This window comes from Coptis chinensis, chromosome 4 (assembly GCF_015680905.1).
Source record: "Coptis chinensis isolate HL-2020 chromosome 4, ASM1568090v1, whole genome shotgun sequence".
NCBI lineage: Eukaryota > Viridiplantae > Streptophyta > Magnoliopsida > Ranunculales > Ranunculaceae > Coptis > Coptis chinensis.
In genome coordinates this window covers 70422633-70442985 of record NC_141459.1, presented here as the reverse complement: position 1 = coordinate 70442985, position 20353 = coordinate 70422633, and the positions used below count along the sequence as shown (strand labels likewise).

Genomic DNA, 20353 nt, shown 5'->3' with positions numbered 1-20353 from the left:
ACGCACACAAAAAGATTAGTACCCCACACTCCCGAATTTGGTGTTTTTCTTGATAAAATAATGGGAGGTAATGTCCTGCAGGCTAATCCGCGGAGTATTCGTTGTATTATAATGGTTGGCGGCGTACATGATCCGCCAAAAGTTACCGATGCCTTGACACGGCGGAATGTTAAAGTAGTTGCAGACTTCAACATCTAACAAGGACAAGGGGAAGCGAAGACCAGCCGCTATTTGCCCCACAGTTGCTACCAGAAACCCAGGTCGCGGTGGAACTAAATGGGGAAAATGAGTGACACCTGGCACATGTTCTAAGACCACGTCCCCAGGAATGCCATAGACAGTTTGAACCGCTGCCAGATTGGATCTGCGATAGTGAAATGGAGGGGGTGGTAGCACGGAGGCTCTACCAGAGGTAGATGGGGCGGCGGCGTGAGGTGTTGGCTCAGTAAAGAGGGACTCTGATTGGTCGGCGGAGGGGCCGGAAGACCCAGACTTGGCGGAAGAGCCGGCAGATCTGGAGGTCGAGGACCCAGATCTGGTAGATCCGGCAGCGGAGGAGCTACCAGAATCGGAGCCAGACATGGTACTAAACAGGGATTAACTGGAAAAGAAAGGGATGAGGATGGTGAAGGGTACCTACCGAAGGGGAAAATGAATGAATGCCAAAAAGAAAGAAAAAGACAGAAAAAAGAAATTTAAACACGACCAGTGAACATGCACTAAAAAGGAGACGAAGGGGGAAGACGCAAACCTGATCAAGGAAAAGCAATCGCCAAGTGGAGTGCAATAGTGGAGCAGGAGCGGGACGCAAAGGGAGTTTCACCGGTGGGATGAGGTAAGAAGTAAAGTTTTCGGAAGGGAGAGAACGGAAGAGAAAGTGAGAGAAACGGAAAAAACAGTGTGAGAAAGAAAAGTGTAGAGTTGTGGAGATGAAGGAGTGCGTAATAAGGGCATTTGGGCGGGATTTGATGAGTTAGGGGCAAAACGGTAAACACGCAGGTTGGGAAAAGGGCCACCCAAGTGTAAACGCGTGGCATCACGAGAATCGAAGAGGCAGGGCTAGTTGGGTGTGCACCGCAGGGCACGTGCTCAGGAACACGTGGCAAGGGTTCAGAGGTCTAGGCAAGAGTTATAAAGTGGTTGTCAGAGGGGTAATGCTTTAAGTTTGAATGACTGATTTGTGACAAGACAACTCCTTGGGTTGCCAACTATCAAGTCTCGGCCTGCGAATCCAAGTACATCCACGGACCAAGGGGGCATTTGTATCAACCCTTTTTCAGACCAGTGAGGTGGCATGTCACTTGGCCCGGTGCAGGATAAGCGGATGGAAGCGCGAAGCACGATATCGCGTCTGCGGAACCCTAATGACATGCCAGGGAGCGAGATAAAGAATGAATAAGTGGAGCATGTGATAGAGGCCGCGGAACCCTAAAAGGACACGTGGCCAAGTAGCTATGGTGAGATGAATAGAAGATCAACGGTGAGGAGAGAGAGAGGGTATAAAAGGAGCAAATAGGGTAAAAAAAAAAGAACAAAGGGAGTGGTATAAAAAGGAACAAAAAAAAGAAAAAAAGGAAAAAAAAAAAAAAAAAAAGAAAGAGAAGGAGAGGGTGAGGGACTGGAGTGAGGAGTGAGATTGTTAGTGAGATTTGTGGTTAACACACTTTTATACAAATCTCAAGCCCTCTTGGGCCTTTTCTTTTGGATAAGTCAACATTTTCCAAAAACAAAATTTGAGGACGACTAGACCGCCTAGAGGTAAATTAGTATGCCTATTGCCTAACCCAACTAATCTGCCCGCCTAGACTCGACAAATCGACCCACAATTTTTCTAACCGATTTTAGGCCTAGGCGAGTCGGCTGGGCCCCGCCAAACTGCTAGGCCTTGTTTTAGAACATTGATTTGGCATATGTTCTGTTTCTTTTGAGATTATGTCCTCGCCATGGAGATCATACTCACAAAGAACAGCATATTTGGAAATTTCTAGGTTTGTCAAAAGATGGGCAAAAGCTGAGATATGGTGGACCATTCATTTTTTTTCTTTTTCCCTACACCTTGTAACAGAGAGTAAGTTATAAGTTTTCAAATGAGCTGAATTTTCCTTTTCTTCTTGTGACGATGATCTACCGGACAAAGAAATAACACTTAACTCATTGTGCAAGTTCATTGCTTAAGTATGAGATGTATTCACATATTTACAACAAGTTGTCCTTATATCTATTCCTATTGTAAAATAAATAAAATTGGGCCTAATCGCAAACATAACAGGTGTAAACAAGTATGTTGAACACTAACAATGAAGTCATAGCTGTTAATCGTGACATTGATGGGAAAGAGAAATCCGTAGTGACGACTAGATCACTAACCCACCTGGAGAAAACAACAACAATCAGAAATGATTAATAGCCATTATAAAGAAGATAACAGTACTCAAAGCTTGAAGTTGACAGGTACTTACAACTCTTCTAGACCACTAAGAGCTAGAATACCAGATGGCAAAGGCCCTTCAAAATTACTTCCCATGAGATGTCTATCACCAAAAAATCGAATGGTAACACTTTAAGATGTCTAATGACTAATTGTAACAGGGTGAGCACATAAACATATAGGGCAAAATGGATGCTCACAATTTTGTAAGATCTGACCAACCAGCGATGAATCCAGGTATCGCGCCAGATAAAAGGGTCCCCCTTACTCTACTGCAAGCAAAAGAACATGTTTCTCCTTTTAGTTTCAGACTAACTAAAGTATCACAGCCAATTAACTAAAGGGTCAAACAATTACAAATCCTCCAACATCTTCAAGTTTCCAAAACTCCGTGGCAATTCCCCAGTGATATTGTTCCCCGAGAGCCACCTGCCATTGTAATTAAAACAAATGTATAAAAGTTACAAATATATATATATAGTCCTTCTCTAAAAAGTAGCTACTTAACTTAACTTAAAATAAGTACGTAGGGTAAAATATCACCAGAAATTGAATTCAACCACAATGTTTTGTGGATATGATATACTCATTATAAAGATCATCTCCACGAAATTTCAGCTCATTTGGAAATCTCTAACATTGGCAAAAAATTATTGCAAAAACTCGACATTTCTTTACCGTTAGATTTCTTTTTAAAAATAACAACAATTATCTTTGTTAGAAGTTTCCAAATGAACTGAAATTTTGTGGAGATGATCTTTATGGTGAGTTCTTCATAACCACAAAAAATTAGATTTGAATTCATTTTATAGGTGAAGTTTTACTTACATACTTATTTTAAGCTAACTTCAGTACCTACTTTTTTACTTTTTATATATATATATATATATATATATATATATATATATATATATATATATATATATATATATATATATATATATATATATATACCACTCACAAAACGTACAAAGTCATATCTCATCCTACCAGTTGAATTAAAGGCTGATATTTTGTAGATATGATCTCCCCACTATGAATAACATGCCCACAAAATTTCGGCTCATTCAAATATGTCTAACCTAATCAAATGTTATTATGAAATCGGAAAATTCTGAACCGTTTGATAACGTTCAAAATTGAACACTAGTTTTCGCAAGGTTAGACATCCAAATATGATTAAATTTTGTGGGCATGCTATCCATTGTGAGAAGATCATATCCACAAAAAATTAGGTCTTAATTCAATTTGTAAGTCGATGGAGTGGCTCGGGAGTGGCTTTATCCCTCCTCCTATATATATATACAACACTTTTTATACAACATTTTATATAATGGCCTCCATCTCACTTTACAAATTTACTTACAACTTGATTTTTTGTAAATGTCATCTTCCTACCATGGAGAACATCCTTGCAAAAATTGGGCTCATTTGGAAATTTCTAAAGATGCCAAAATAGGATTGAAAATTTTTAAATTCTGACTGTTAAAATAAATCACATTTTCAAATCAAGTTTTGAAAGAGTAAGAGATTTTGGAATGACATGAAATTTTGTGAATATGATCTCTATAGTGATAAGATCATACCCACAAAGTATTAGACCTTAATTCAACTTATAAAAAGGTGTTGTATAAATTGTTGTATAAAAAGTGTTGTATATGAATCCCTCCCCTATATATATATAAACTCACATTCTAGTCAGATTTGTTGCCTTTCCTAATTCTTGAGGAAGGTCACCAGAGAGTTGATTTTCATCCAAGAACCTAGCATTGGAATCAAAGCAACAAATTCAATAAAGGGAAATAGAGAAGGCGAAGTGCAAGGAATGCATGGATTGGACTCACAGCAAATTAAGTAGGGAGAGGTCGCCTAATTCCTTAGGGATGCTTCCAGTTAACTTGTTTGATGATAAATCCCTGGAAAGAATCACGTCCAAATTATTCAAACTCACAACCAAGGGTGTGCAAGGGTCAGCAGCTGCACACCTTGAACTCTCGACAAAAATGAAACTAATCTTACAAGAACTTAGTTGGTAGTTAATGTTTGCTACTATGGATAACACTTTGTAATGTTTTTTTTAGTCTATTTAATCTAGGATTTTAGTAAAAGAAATCCCAAGGCTTTACTACCTTTAGATTCTTTTTAGTTTTACAAGATAAGCATGCGAAGCAGTAGATATCTACTATTTTGCTTTTAGTCATTCACTGGTTATATAAAACAATAGGTTGTTGGTGCACTATATCAAAATATATGTAAAAGAAATGTAAACATTACACTTGGACTCTTGAGGAAACAAGATGTTTTCTAGTTTGCATCTTATCAGTTATCACTCATTGATCATCTTCTCTCCGTCCCTTTAGACCATAAGATCATAAATTACTTCAGTTTGATTGTGTAGTTGTGCAATTTTTCCACTAGAACTCATAAATGATGTACCAAATTTAGACACTATTTTTTCTCATTAGAACTCATCTTGCTCACCCTCACATTATTTTCTAGCTCCACCACTGCTCACAACCAAGTTTTCTCATAAAATAAAAAATCAAATCAAGGAGCTAAGATGGATGCTACTTACAGTAGGCTGAGATTGTACAAAGTACCCAAGGTTGATGGCATTTCATCTTCAAGGAAGTTGTATTGCAGATGGCTGTGGCGGCAAAACGACAGGTTAATGTACTGTATTTGTTGAGAGAAGATTTTTTCAGTTGTCAAATTACTGTCCCTACTCCCTGGGGCATTTTCTCCTAAGATTTTATGAGTAAGTTCTCCAATTACATGTATTCTTTGCAGTGGCATAAGTTAATAGAAGACTTACATATGCAACAAGGATTTCAAATTACCCAAACTCCGTGGCACAACTCCATTCAATTGATTCTCAGAGAGATCCCTGTAAAATAAAGTAAATTCGTTAATTTCAAGTTTCATTTAAAAAATAATATATATATATATATATATATATATATAAAGAAAAAAAAAAGAAAAGAAAAAAACAAAAACAAATAACAACAAAGGGCTTGTAGAAGTTTGGAAGCAAGAATTACAAATGACGAAGTTTCAACAAATCTCCCAAAGTGCTTGGTATCGAGCCATGAAGCAGATTACTTGACAAGTCACTGTTTACACAAAAAATACAACATTGTTATCCATCAGTTACTTCATGCTAAGTCCCAAGAAATAAGAAGAATGTTAACGTATGGGGTGCATGGTTGCAGTTATAAGTGTTTGATCTTCCTAACAATTTTCTTAATAACTTTATAAATTTTGAGTCAATAATATTGGAAAAATTAACTGACTTTCGTACTAGGAGCTCTTATATTGATAATTCCTTCATACATCAATCAAAAACAATGAAAAACAATTTCCTAATCTTATGATTGTCTTCATACTTTCGTTCTAGGAGCTCTTATGATTGTCTTCTATCTTTTTCTCATTGTAGTTGACTATTACGCTCTTCAGCAATATGTTGTACAACCCTTGCGTCAACATGATGATGAAATTCTTACTCTTGAAGTGTTTGAAAGTACTTCTGATGAGTGGGCATGTAAAAGAGACAACTTGTAACAACAATCACAATAAGCTCTTTCATAGCGGAAAAGAACACTGTAATCAATAAGCTCTTTCATGGCGGAACATACAAAGAACTGATATTTTCAAGCTGTTCTTGTAGTTCACAAATTCTTTTCTTAGTGTCAACAATTTGAGCATGAAGTTGTTGGGTTTGAGTAAGAAGTACAATCTGCCACACTTTCTTATATTATTGTTTTATAAGCAGTGGTTGAAAGGTCGTGTAATGAAAACAATGGTGGTGGGCAAGGATTGTTGGTAATACGGTGACGAAGATAGAAGATGAAAAACGTGGACCTAAAAAAAATATATATATATATATATATATATATATATATCAAACCTCAAGAGAGGTTGCCCTAAGGTTGGTGCCTTGGAGTCGAGCAAAATATTTGCACAACTCTTATCTTTGTCGTCTTGTTGCTTTCTTTACTGCAGAAAGATAGTAAACTAGTATTGTGGGACACAAATGTTTCAAAACAGCTTTGATTCAGAGCAACTCTGAAAGCGGAGAAACCTGTATTTACGTCCTAAAAACATTTTTCAACTCGGAATTGGATATTAACCCCTGAACCCGTCAGAAACTGACTGGCACCAATTGAAGTTGTGGAAGTAATAGAAAGAGTTCATTAGAATAGGAATTGAGGAGATACATTTGAGAGCAACTAATATAAAGTTTAATCAATAATGAAAATGCTAACTGTAACTTTCGTTATAGGAGCCCTTTGTATGGATAACTCCTCCACAACATCAGATTCTCCTATAACAATGAAAAACAGATTGCTAATTTGTCTGTAAAACAATGGCAACATTCTAAAACTATTTGAACTCATAAACTGGTATTCTAGACACTTCTAGCCTTAATAAGTAAGTCGCCAAAAATAATATACATTAATTGGCCGATGAGGGGTTGGATTTGTCATCCAATCTGCATTTGCTGCTTGTTGGACTTCATGATTTGCAAATGCATCAGCAGATTCATTCGCGCCATAATAATCCCATGATAGCGTAATGCCATCAAATTGTCTCCAAAGTGCTGTGCTCAAGCAGTGTTGGTTTATAACTTGCCAACACCTGCTTATTGGTGCATTGTAGTATTGCATTGAAGACAACTTGGGAATCTACTTCAACCCAAATTTAAATAACACAAGTGTAAGCATGTTCTAAGCCAAGCCTTAGCTCAGTAAACTATGCAAAACTTGTTGTAAATTCTTGGGTACGTTCAGAATTTCCAAAAACAAATTCTGCCATGTCATTCTTTAGGATACTACCAGCAGCTGCAGGACCAGGATTCAAGGCTGTTATTAGGTTCTTACTGTTATATTAGACATTTTTTTTTGCTAAAGAGGGTTTTTACTTGAATATGTCCTTATTTTTTCTTTGTTGTAAAAAAGAAAGACATTAAAAATTACCACACATCCAATTAAAACTAAGCATAGACACTTCTACCATTATCTTCTGTTGCTTCTCAAACGTAGACACTTAAGCCATGAAAATCTCAATCAACGACGTACAAATGTGGGATGCATCAATTTAGGTAAACAACATCCGCGCTATGTTATCCCTAAGCATTCTATGGTCATGATCAATTAACTAAACCAAGGAAAATTTAAGGTATCCTTTTGAAACGTGCACAAACACTTGTAAAAGCTAAGGAGAAACTCTTACAGGCTTTCAAGGTACGTAAGATTTCCCACTGTCGGAGAGATTATACCAGATAAATCCTGGCGCCATAATAATCTACAAAAGAAAATTCAAGCGTTAAACAATACCCATTCCTCCCTGAACTATAGGACGAGGTCACGAGGACAATGGATTTTACTAGATTCATCCCTGTTTTTGACGGAACCATTTTAAGTTGAAAGAACGTTTGCTTTATGATTAAGGCTGTGTTTTAAATAAAGACCAAATAAGTAGATTGTGGGATAAAGATCATACAGACTTGTCACGTGACAAACGGTTCCACCAGCGAAATCACAGTTACATCTCACTTCGTCTTGGTCAGGATTACCGCATGACTGGTTAGTGTACGATCTCTGCCGCCTAAGTGCCAATTTGGAGACAATTTCATTCAGAGCGTCGACTGCAATAATTGATCAAGAAAACAAATGTGAGAATAGAACAAATAACAGTTTAAACTTTGTCAAAAACTCGAATTTAAAATTCAGTAATATGGGTTGTACGTGTGGTGTATGTCACTTAGTGGGTGAAGACGAAGATGAAAAATCAGGAGGTTTCACTTTTTTCATATATTTTTATTTTTCTGCAGCCAGGGTTTTGCAAATGTTCACTTTGGTCGGTCGGACTGAAGCAGAGAGCAAACGAAAGGGTACTATTCACTATTCACTGTGCATATAGCTATTTAGCTATCAGAGAGTAACTCTCAACGACTAACCGGAAGGAAAAGTAACTCTCAAAACCAGCGTTTTGTTTTAATCACTCTCAAGGACAGAGTACAGAGTTAGTGAAAGTTTAAGTTTACCCCTGTAAGCAAGAACCCGCCCACCATCAATTTCGTTCTTCAGCAAACACTCAAAATACACAACCCAAAAAACCCGAGATCACACCCCTAAAAAAATGAGCGCACAACACAAAAAGAACGGCTATCAAAAACTTGAACTTTGTGGTTCAAAATATGAGTTTTCAGGATGTGACTTGTTCTTAATATTTATAGCTACCAAACTATGAACAATCCCTGTTCATAGTCCAATTGTAATATGAATAAAGAATGTTCATAGCTGTTCATAGTCCAATTGTAATATGAATAAATAATGTCATGACTATAAACAATGATTGTTCATAGTCCAATTATGGTATAAACAAAGAATATTCATAACTCATGACTATGAACATTGATTGTTCATAGTACGTACAGTATGAATTATGAACACTCATTGTTCATAGCTCAGCTATAAACAATGAGTGTTCATAACTACCAAACTATGAACAATCACCGCTCATAGTCAATTGTGATATGAACAAAGAATGTTCATAGCTCATGACTATGAACAATCATTATTCATAGTCCAATTGTGGTATGAACAAAAAATATTCATAGTTCATGACTATGAACAATAAGTGTTTATAGTCCATACAATATGAACTATGTTCATAGCTATCTATGAACAATAAGTACCTATGAACAATAAGTGTTCATAACTAGATATGAACAAAGAATGAACACTTATTGTTCATAGCTATCTATGAACAATAAGTACCTATGAACACTTATTGTTCATAGATAGCTATGAACAATAAGTACCTATGAACACTTATTGTTCATAGCTACCTATGAACAATAAGTACCTATGAACCTATGTTCATAGTTCATGACTATGAACATTGATAGCTCATAGTTCATAGTCTTTATTCTCTCCATTCACCTTCCATCAAATTTTTGGTTTGTGTTAAAACTTAAAAAGGAAAAAACTGTCTAGAGGGAAAATTAACGAGCCCTAACATGCATGCATTGCTCTTTCGATTCTTATATGAAAGAAATCTCAAGTTCCTTTTTTCCCCTTATTTAATTTTGTCCTTTTCTTCTCCTATATCCTATTTTATTTTATAGCATTCTAATCTTTTCTATTTTTGTTTCTAATTCTATCTTGATCTCTCTGTTTCAGTTTCTGGAATTCATTGCATTTTCAACAAAATGGTTTACAGACTACGGAAGGTAGAGCAGAAGTCATTGAAAAGGTAAACATGGGTGTGGACTCTATAACTCTTTCTCATGATTATGGACCTTTTTTAGTTGAATATTTTGTTTTGATTGGTTACAATGCAACATCTGTACATCTGTAGACTTTGGTGAAAGAAACCAATTTGTGCTTTTAACTTCTAAGAGTTGAACAACATTTTTTGGTATTTGATTGGAATTGGGGGTTTAGATGATTTAGAACAACCTTTTTTGGTATTTGAAAATGAAAAAGAAAGACAGAAAAGGAGTCTGGTCAATCGGTTGGAGAAGAAAGGGGTTTTGGGTTTTCTTACTCTCGTAAGTTTGTTCTATTTTACAAAGAAAAATGTATAAATAAAAAAAAAAAAAAAAAAAAAAAAAAAAAACGGGCCAAATTAGTTTGTCCTTGAGGGTTATTAAATTGTATAAACTGGGTTCGTGGGTTATTTAAACGTGAAAATTGGGTTTGTGAGTGATTATAAAAAAAACCTTGTTCTCTAGAGTTATTTTGACGCGAAATTGGGTCTTGAGACCAATTTCTTGTTTAGCTGTTTGGTATGCACAAGAATCAGTTTGAATACCTGAAATAGGTATATATGCAAATCTTTGTGCTTACTGGATTGACCCCCACTTACGTGGCAAATGTCCATTGGTAAGGATCTCCCCTCTATTCACTTGATCGATAGAGCTGAGACCCAAATTCATAATATCATGGAACAATGTACAATATAAGGCTCATTAACTCATGTGTCTAGGGTTGAACTCAGCCACATAATTTATCATTTTATGTCACTAATTTATATCCAAATCCATTTCTTAGCAAAAAGATAATAATCAATTAAGAGTCATGTTCATTTACAATTATTTAAGGTACAATAAATCTCTACTCTACACATATAAATATCAAACTATTTTTCATAAAAAACTACATTTTTTAGATTTAATTCTATCTATAATTTGGGTACGTAGGCAACCGAAAGGTACAGTCTCATCATTCTCTCGATCACCATCATTTTTCTCACTACTTTTCTACATTATTCATTTCTTCCATAACCACTTAGTATTTTGATCATATTTGGTCGAAACATAATTGACACCATCTGCGGTTCTTATTCAATACCCATGACTATATTTCACGAAAGTTATGGCGAATAATAGCTCATATTTAAAATGCACTTACTGACGATCATCAATAACATGATGTTCATGGTCAACCTGGCGACAACAGACTACCCCCTCTTGCTCCTCTTCAACATCAAGTTGCACGCAACATTACTAACACACCACCTTTGCGCCAAAGTGTTGGAGGATACCTAACCGTCGATCTACTTTTAAAATTTCGAATTGGCCTACTCTCTTAAGAGAGACAACTTTTATTTCGGCCTAACTTCCAGAAGCAGAAAGACAATAGCTTATTTTGTTATTGAAGAAGAACATTTATGTTTTTGCTTCGCGAGTAGAACAAAATGCCCAGTATAGATCCTTCTACGTGGCTTATCACAAACTCGGTGTTGATCCCAATGCAAAGCCGGTTAGACAGAAGCCACAAATGATTACCCCAAATAGAAAGATGAAGGTGAAAGAAGAACTCAACCTTTTGTTGTCTGTTAATTTTCATAAGGCTTGTGACTTATCCAAAATGGCTGTCGAATGTAGTTACAGTGCCTAAATATAAAAAACGACAAGTTACGAGTTTGTATCGACTATACGAATCTCAACAAAGCATGTCCAATTGTGGGGTAAGCACAACAATCTGTGCACCTACCTAAAATAGGTATACACAATATGTGTGCATACCTAGTGAAGTGTGTGCATTCAGTGTGCATATTCAATGTACACAACAATTAATGGACATTACTTAATGGGGTATGCACGCACATTCAATGTGCATGCCTATTGGGTCGGTGGAGGCCCAATTCTATCTCCATAGATTTATCTAAATATCTTTTTACGAAGTTTTGTTATAGCTAGCATCTATAACAACCTCCAGTTTTGACGGGCAACCTGGGAAACAAACATCGCCAGAAATTAACTTATCAACTTCTTGAATAATACTATAAGAGTAATAGTACAAGATCCCACAACAATGACATATTTTGGAGTTTTGTGGCTAAGTTTTGTAGCCTATAAGGATTTATTGTAATGAAAAAGACGGTTTTGAGTCAATAAACTTATTATTCAAAGTAGTGATTCTCTATTTCATTGGTTTGAGTATTGAGTGCTATATTTGGTTTATCGCCCTGCATAAATCCATTTGATACGATATTATTAAATTCAAGTTTGCATCCAATATTTGATGGTTGTACGACGGTGGCGAGATTAGGGTTTGTGACCATTGAAATTTGGGAGCTCTGTTAGCAAATAGCAACAAAGAGAATTGGATTGATGGGTTGCTAGGTTTTTAGGATTTGGTCATACTATTAGTTGGTAATTATGCTTTGGTCTAGAAAAGCTTAAATATTAGTTTTTAGTCCTACTTCCAGTACAAAGTAGGACTAAAGACTAATGTTTAAGCTTTTATAGACCAAAGCCTAATAAACGCAAATCCTAAAAAACCCGTTTTTTTTTCATAATAATTAACATTTACCCTTATTGGTATCGTAACGCACTAATGGCTTCTAACGTCAGTATCACAATTGATTGGACACAAATTAAACAGGTTACACTACGGGATTGTAAAAAAATTGAAAGTTCATTGTAATGACCCGCCCCATCCTACCACGACGATACTATCCCTATTTAGCCACTGTGGACATCCGATCCGACTCGTACGGAATCCCAGCCAATCATTTCAGAAAAGGCCCTAACGTTGGGATTTGGATGATCAATTACTCATAGCCAGTATTTTTAGATAGTCGCCTAAGCGAAGTGAGATCACATCATGGCGCAACCGTTACCCATATCCGGATTAGGCACATTTCCATCATACCTCTCCTTGGGGCTTGCCCATGGATATCACATTCATTCTTTTTTAGAATAAATTCGATATACATTATGTCATATGTAAAATACTATAAAGTACGTTGCATTTGTAGGTAATTAAGCCTATATACGAAATCAAACTATAGATAATATACATGTCGATGGAGTTGTATGTAAGCAATTAAATAATTAAGGTGGTGACATACAACGATTGCAACACAATAGGTATGTTAAATAAAGGATAAAATTACATTAACGGTTGCTTTTGTTCATTTATATTGATCGGCTAACTGACCCTAGAACTTTTAATTTGCATAATGATATTGAATTTTTTCTCCCTATATATATATATATATATATATATATATATATATATATATATATATATATATATATATATATATATATATGGGTAGGTTCCGTTTACAACACTTTTTTTATACAACGTTTTATATATATATATATATATATATATATATATATATATATATATATATATATATATATATATTTATATATATATGGGGTACGTTTTTTACAATTTTTATACAACGTTTTAAAATATGAAAAATATGAATTAAGCATTGATTCCTTGTAGATATGATCTCCACGACATGGAGATCATCTCCACAAAAATTCAGCTCATTTGAAAATTCCTAATCATGAGAAATATTGTTCTCAACCTATGAATTTTTATCAACGGTCCAAAAATATCGATTTTGTAACTTTTTTTTGGCAAACTTAGAAATGTTCAAAGGACCCAATTTTTTGTGGAGATCATATCCATGGTGAGAACATCTTATCTACAAAATATTAGTCCTTAAAACATCTTGAAGGGTCCGGTGGGAGGTATTGTATAAAACGTTGTATAAAAAGTGTTGTAAACGGAATCTATCCCATATATATATATATATATATATTTATTTATTTATTTATTTGTAGTTCATGCAGTGGGTGCATTATACACCACATTCTTATAGGTCTTACAGAAAAATTGCATATGCATGTCCAGATGATGCATGTTGGCAGTAATAATTCACACTTCCTTAACAACAATACTAATCCACCTGCGGTTAGGGCGGTCAACTCCCGAACTTGAACATAACTCACCTATGTCCAAGCCCGACCTAAATCATGTTTACATTTATAAGGTTCAAGTCCGACCTACGTCCCACGTATGACACTGTTTCACTAATCCACCATACCTCAAACTTTTTATGTATAAGAACAGTTAAAATATACTACTATTTAAATGTAAAACCAACAAAACTATCTTAGTGTTCGGGTTGGGCCCTTATTGAACCAGATATGGGTTTGGCCCAATAAACTTATCAAACAATAGTTAAAGTCTAAGTCCCTATTTTATTGGTTCGGATTTAATCGGGTTTCAGACTTGACCCAACCTACGTGGATCTTCCATTGCCAAGATTTTTTTTATTTCCAATGTTAACCTCATCTATCTATAATACAAAACAGTTCAGTTTTTAAGCAAAGTTATAAAAACTTAAATGGTGGTCCTGATTTTCTCATAATTTAGGATTTATACTAAAAATGCTTTAAAAGTCCTATTTAGTACTACTAAAAACAACCGAACTAGTCCTATTTAGTACTACTAAAACTCTTCCGGATTGAAACTCTTCCTACCCAAAAAAGAGTCCTATTTAGTACTATTAAAACTCTTCCTACCCAAAAAAGAAAGCTAAATTAAACCCAAACCAAAGTCGTCCTTCCGGATTGAAACTCTTTCAACCCAAAAAGGAAAGCTAAGTTAAACCCAACAAAAAAGGCTTTTAGGAGTAAACATTTTATTTCATTATCTAAATATTCGACAGAACATGTCTTCCCATCAATTCAAATACCACGATAGCTCCCAATATTAGGGAGACTATTCCGATGATTTCTAATAGGATAAGAATTGTTTCGCTGATTTGTTCAAGGCTCTATAGCCTCTATTGCCGCAAACAACAAGTTTCATTGGAATAGTGGCTCTATAACCCTTCCAGCCAATTGACTGATTTCAGTATCGTGGTATGTTTGTGACTGATTTTTAATTATCAATGTTAGATCATTATTTGGTTTTTATATTTTTAGGTACCAATTCGATCAGACTGTAGATGTGTGTGATCAATAGCTACCTAAGCTATCTTAGCTTTCCATCAACTCCACGAACTTTTAAGTTTCCAATTTTAACCTTAATAATTTATTGATATTAAGAAAAAATTTGCTCCTTGGGTCACTAGTTCAACTAGTGGGTCAATGCTTAAGCTCAAAATATTATATAATTCAATTAGTGCGTATATTTTCACAACTTTGTTAGTGCCCCAGGTGGTCTTAGAGCCACTTCACTCCCAAGAAACCAAGGTTCAAGTCTACATATATATTATGTTTTTCAAAATTATTAAAGTGTTTCTTGACTAGTTTACTATTAGATGTCTATTAGATGTTGTTTATATTTCTTATATAGTTAATAACTAGCAAAAGAACAAATATATATACTATGTTTTTCAAAATTATTAAAGTGTTTCTCGACTGGTTTACTATTAGATGTCTATTAGATGTTGTTTATATTTCTTATATAGTTAATAACTAGCAAAAGAAGTTGTTTGTGGTGTACCTAGGTTCTTTACTAGTCACTCAAGGTTTGAGTCTTAGTACCAACAAATTGGAATTTTATAATTACTAAGTGACCCGATCCAGTTTGGTGATCCACTAGGTCAAACCGCCAGGCCAGGTCTGGTAAACTAATAATGATACTACGATTGGACATAACAAACATATATACACGGTACACTTTACCAGAAAAAAGACTAAGGGTTTAGGAGACCCCAATCTTTATTAATGGCAAATTCTCAAGTACAATTTTCCTTCTTTATCCCCTTTGATCATGAGTTCACTAAGTTTTTTATGTATGGGGACAAACATATATATATATATATATATATATATATATATATATATATATATATATATATATATATATATATATATATATAGCAAACAGCTAACAGGACACATGGTTGCACAAAACTAATTTAGGTACCTTCTTCTTCTGGCAAGACAGGTTGAATATTTTGAGTTGGAGCACTAGCACTCAATGGAGGTTGAGTAACTGGACTTGTAGCATTGGAACTCCAAGGAGCAGGTTGAGCCATAGGACTTTGGGCACTACTAATGGAACTCGATGGAGGTTGAGAAGTATAAATTTGGGCATCTGAACACAGTGACATTTGTAGTAAGTGAATAAGTAGAAACCAGAGAAGTGAACTTTCCATTACTCTAGCTAGCTCTAAGGATATCTTCTGATCTTGCAAGCTGAAGGAATAAGTAGCCTTATAGTAAGAGCGAGGCAACAGACAACATTCCATTCTAAATTATTTAAAAATAGCTGGCTGGCCCAGTTTGAGTGTGAAAATGTGGATTTATAAGTTGCATGCAACTTTACATATTAATCAAACTTAAAAAAGAATAAGTTTTATGTAGTGCTATACAGACAGTGCTCCTTTTAGTGATGGGATGCAACTCCTATCTCTCACAATCTCACCTCACTCTGGCCCTCTGGGTAATATCAAGAGATAACTAAATGATAACGAGATGCCGAGATGCACTCTTGTTGATGATAACGTCTTAAAATACCATTTTCGTTTTCACGAAATTGCACTCTTAGTCCTCCTTTTTGTACGTTAAGTCCAAAAAGATTGACACTCTCGGGAAAGAATTTGTTAAGCACATATTCTTACAGAGAATTTTGGTTGAGGACTGAGGTGACATCCTTAAGTGGAAAATTTGTTTGAAATGACTCCTTTGACCCGGCGGTTCCTCAATGGCACTCCAAAACTCACGCTGCATTGGACTTTCGGTATGCTGATTTGAACTTTTCCAGAGCTATCTACCTGAATGTTGGACTGGAAAAACAGCTAGATCCTAGACCTAATGTGCTGAATGGCCGAATGACGTGGAGCGGTGGAGCCGTACTCATTTTGCTTATAGGGACAATAATGCAACTTCGCGGTGCCCATGCTCTTTTTGCCAAGCAGCCAACTAGCGTTACTGGAACTTTAGAAAAGCTTATTAGTTCCATCCAACAAGGATGCACGGCTTTTTTGTTGTTTGGTTTCTTCCCGTAGATGTGACTTTGCTGAAGTGGTAGGGTCAACCAGTCATATTTGTAATTTGCTTTGTGAAAAGTGCGTAGGTATAGCTATTTCGTAACACGTTTCTGGCGACTTAAGGAGTCTTTGCAATGGAGGACCACGCAGATAACAAAGCAATTCCGTAAAAGCAGAGTTTGCATAGGTTTGTCTAGATTCTGGAAAACGACTTCAGAATTGATACCATTTTAAAGGGGCATAAAGATCAATTGTCCTTTTTCATTCCTTTCACACTTTCTGGGTTCCCTACGGTATAATACATTCTGCCTTTCTAATATATCATATATTCATATATACCCTGCTTCCGCGTACCTACATTTTTTTTTTTTTTTGCTTGGTAAGTTTGAATTCATTAAAACTGTAACAGAAGTACAAAAGGGGATGGTGTATAGGGTGGGCAACATGCTGCCCCCCTATTTCATTCTCTACAAGTCATGTCTATATCATAACCTATTACAAACTCATACAAATCGGAAAAATATTTGGAATGGAGCTTCCCACTTGTGCAGCCAGATTGGCCTACCAACAGTGATACACTCCTCATTCTCCGTCAAAGATACTCCCTGTTTGGCCAGCAAATCCGCCGTGAAGTTTCCTTCCCTCCAAATGGTTGTAATCCTCCACCTTTGAAGTCCCTCTGTGCATGTTATCCATCTAGGTTGTAGCATCCAAGGAACATCCCCAGTTGCAAAAGCTCGCGCTGCTGCCTCAGAGTCAGTTTCGATCCACAGGTTCTTCCATCCTTGTTTAAGGGCTGTCTCGACACCCACAATGATAGCCATGCACTCTGCTCTATAGTTGTCCCCCGGCCCAATGTTCATGCTTAGTGTAAGCAGGAATTGACCCATGTTCCCTCTGAAAGCGATACCAATCCCAGATGGCCCAGGATTCCCTATTGATGCCCCATCAGTGTTAAGTTTCACAATGTCTGGTTCTGGTGGAATCCACGTACATTGTTTAACTTGCGGTGCTTTTCTCATCTGAATACCCACATTCCAGTACTGAAGGATCGCAACTTCAGGAGGGGTGTTGTAACAGTGGCCCTTTGACAGCTTACCTGTGATTCTCAGCTGCAATCGAACAAACGACTTGCAGTTTCCAAGCTTTGGCTTCTTCCCATCAAACTGCACCTTGTTTCGTTCTTTCCATATACTTACCAGAGATGCAACCACACAAGACTTCCACAGATCTGATGATTTCAACTTGAACTCTCTCTGATGATTTCTACACACAAAATAAATTTGATTAGCACTTGGATAGTTTAAATGTTCATATGCTTCTAATAGTTTTTTTTTGGATCCTCTACAAAATTTGCTCAAAACACTTTGAATTAATGACAAGAAAAATGGTCATATCATAGCACTTGCTCTGACACGTGCATCCCAAGCAGAGTGTAAAAACCTTCAACTCCCGCTGTTCATTCTCTAATACACCTCGTTTCTTTCCCTCCCAAGAAACAATAACTTGAAAATTTTACTTCTCCTCTCATTCTGCTTCTTCCTCTTGTTCCCAAGAACCAGCAACAATGGCGTCATCATGTTCACACTGGTGGCATGCACCAATCTACATAACAGTTTCAATCGTACTTGCCATTGTAGCAATCACAACAACAACTCACTCGAACACCAAACCTCAAACACCTTTCTCTTCAAACCAAGATTCTTTAATAACCCATCAACTCTCCACAAACGCTTCTCGATCACTCCGTAACTCTGGTTTTCATTTCATGGCTACACTTCTTCAAATCTCACCAGAACTTCTCCTTCCAGCTTCTTCATCGACCATTTTCGCTATTCAAGATACAGTTATTTCTAACATCTCTCTTCCTCCATTGTTAATGAGAGATCTTCTTTGGTATCATACCTCTTCTGTTAAGCTTTCTTTAAATGATCTTTTGAAGCAACCCCAAGGTAGTTGTGTGCCTACATTGCTTAATGGAAAGAATCTTTCTATCACAAAGATTGTCAATCAAGAAAGATTGGTTGAAATCAACGGAGTTCTGATTTCTCATCCTGATATATTCAGTCATGGGCTATATTCGATTCATGGGGTTGTAGCGCCATTCTTTTCGATTAATCATACATTGGAGCAAAAACAAGATTGGGGTTTCATTAAATCGCATGTTTGTGGACAGAATATGAGTGTAAATAGCAATGTAACACAAGCAAGAAACATGTGGAATCGAGTTATAAGGCAGTTGAGCTCGAATGGGTATGTTTCGTTTGCGATTGGGTTGCGGTCAGTTCTTGATAGGATTCTTATTGATTACACCGATTTGAGTTCTGTTACAATTTTCGCCCCTTTGGATTTTGCTTACATTGCTTCGCCTTCGCCGATGTTGGAGAGACTAGTGAGGTTGCATATATTGCCTGAAAGATATGAGTACAGAGAACTTGTTTCTATGCTTGCGAAAGCTTCTTTAAGGACATTATTTAATGGGGATGACCTGGAAGTAACAGAGGATTATAATGCCAAGGGGGTACTTGGTATCAATGGAGTTGAGATTACTGCACCGGATATCCTGTCGTCGAAGGAGTTTGTGATTCATGGGATTTCTCGACCCTTTAAAACGGTGAAGCTTTCTAGCACAATGAGTTAGGAGCATTTTCAGATCAATGGAGTTGTGTTGCTGCTATTTTCTGTATAGCCCTTGTGACTTTTATGTTCGGTGATTGCATACTTTGTGTTTTCTGATTCAACTGTGTAAGATTCTATGAAGACGTTTAATATTTGTTCTTAGATGATGCTCATTATCTCGTATATAAGTGTACACCACATTGAAATCAACGCCCTTTTATGAGTTTTGAGGATTTGGAAATGTTTTCTGTCAAAATTGATAATTAATCTTCTGGCTAAAGTCTAATGTGAACCGCTTTTCCTGTTATTTACGCAAACAGGTAGTAAAAGAATTGTAAATGAAATTGTAAAGGTTTGTCAATAACAAAGACAGAGCCCAATATAATACTCGTTACACTCCCATTGTCTCTCTACACAAGTTTTTTCCAAAAAAAACTAGTGCTCTCTCTACAATCCATTTTTTTGTTAATATGACCATTATACCCTTAAATAACTCTCTCTACACCCCATTGTAATTCAGACGTCCAGCTCTTCACTCTTTGCTTTTCACCGTACTTACAACTCCACCAAGACACCAACACTCTTACCACTCATGCTCCCTGAAATTTATCCCCCTCCCTCTCTTGTTCTCTTAGGTTAGTCTTGAGTCTCCCACAAAATTATTGTTATTCCCACCAAATTTTCACTTTGGAAATGGACTCAAGTAGTGGAAGCAACATTCAAGATAAATTCTCCTGCCAAAATCAAGATGGTAACTTTCAAGGTTCTCCAAGTGACATGGAATCAGCTTTAACACTATTGCAATCAAATTATTGTTCCAATGATAAATTTTACAACAATGTTGAAATTAGCTATCCCGATATGACCGAATCATTTACAACAATTGAGATAATAATTTGAAAGTTTGTATTTATTTATTTTTTTAATTTATTTTATCAATAACTTAGCAAAAAACAAATTATCGTCAATAGTATCTAAGATCAAGGGTTTACGCAGGTCTTCGAAGATCGTCACTCGTTGATCTGATGGTGTTCAACA

At 36.1% G+C, this 20353-nt stretch overlaps 3 protein-coding genes across 10 annotated transcripts in view; 1 reads left to right on the top strand and 2 right to left on the bottom strand.

Annotated features, from left to right (window-relative positions):
- The window catches only part of LOC147504610 (putative LRR receptor-like serine/threonine-protein kinase At1g53440), a 36104-nt gene extending 20122 nt beyond the window's left edge, over nucleotides 1-15982 (bottom strand). For 2 of the 8 annotated variants that reach the window (XM_086557415.1, XM_086557418.1), the window contains exons 1-13: nucleotides 15631-15647; nucleotides 8475-8561; nucleotides 7931-8075; nucleotides 7661-7732; nucleotides 5470-5541; nucleotides 5244-5315; nucleotides 5004-5075; nucleotides 4273-4344; nucleotides 4120-4191; nucleotides 2786-2857; nucleotides 2629-2700; nucleotides 2460-2531; nucleotides 2297-2371 (exon numbers count right to left, since the gene is read on the bottom strand). In XM_086557415.1, coding sequence (XP_086413541.1) covers nucleotides 2297-2371; nucleotides 2460-2531; nucleotides 2629-2700; nucleotides 2786-2857; nucleotides 4120-4191; nucleotides 4273-4344; nucleotides 5004-5044 — 476 coding nt within the window. In that variant the 5' untranslated portion in view covers nucleotides 5045-5075; nucleotides 5244-5315; nucleotides 5470-5541; ... (2 more) ...; nucleotides 8475-8561; nucleotides 15631-15647. Of the gene's footprint in view, nucleotides 1-2296; nucleotides 2372-2459; nucleotides 2532-2628; nucleotides 2701-2785; nucleotides 2858-4119; nucleotides 4192-4272; nucleotides 4345-5003; nucleotides 5076-5243; nucleotides 5316-5469; nucleotides 5542-7660; nucleotides 7733-7930; nucleotides 8076-8191; nucleotides 8437-8474; nucleotides 8562-15630 lie in introns of those variants that run through there. The other 6 variants (XM_086557411.1, XM_086557413.1, XM_086557416.1 and 3 more) reach the window with 5 other exon arrangements.
- A 1070-nt stretch (nucleotides 15983-17052) lies between these two features.
- On the top strand, nucleotides 17053-19549 carry LOC147504608 (fasciclin-like arabinogalactan protein 21). The gene has a single exon (XM_086604076.1). It carries the CDS (start codon nucleotides 18264-18266, stop codon nucleotides 19335-19337), a length of 1074 nt encoding a protein of 357 aa, XP_086460202.1. The 5' UTR covers nucleotides 17053-18263; the 3' UTR covers nucleotides 19338-19549.
- On the bottom strand, nucleotides 17200-18227 carry LOC147504609 (uncharacterized). The gene is made up of 2 exons (XM_086605280.1): nucleotides 18172-18227; nucleotides 17200-17962 (listed from the first exon to the last, which is right to left on the bottom strand). The coding sequence occupies exons 1-2, from the start codon at nucleotides 18225-18227 to the stop codon at nucleotides 17200-17202; spliced, it is 819 nt and encodes a 272-aa protein (XP_086461406.1).
- Nucleotides 19550-20353: the final 804 nt, after the last annotated feature.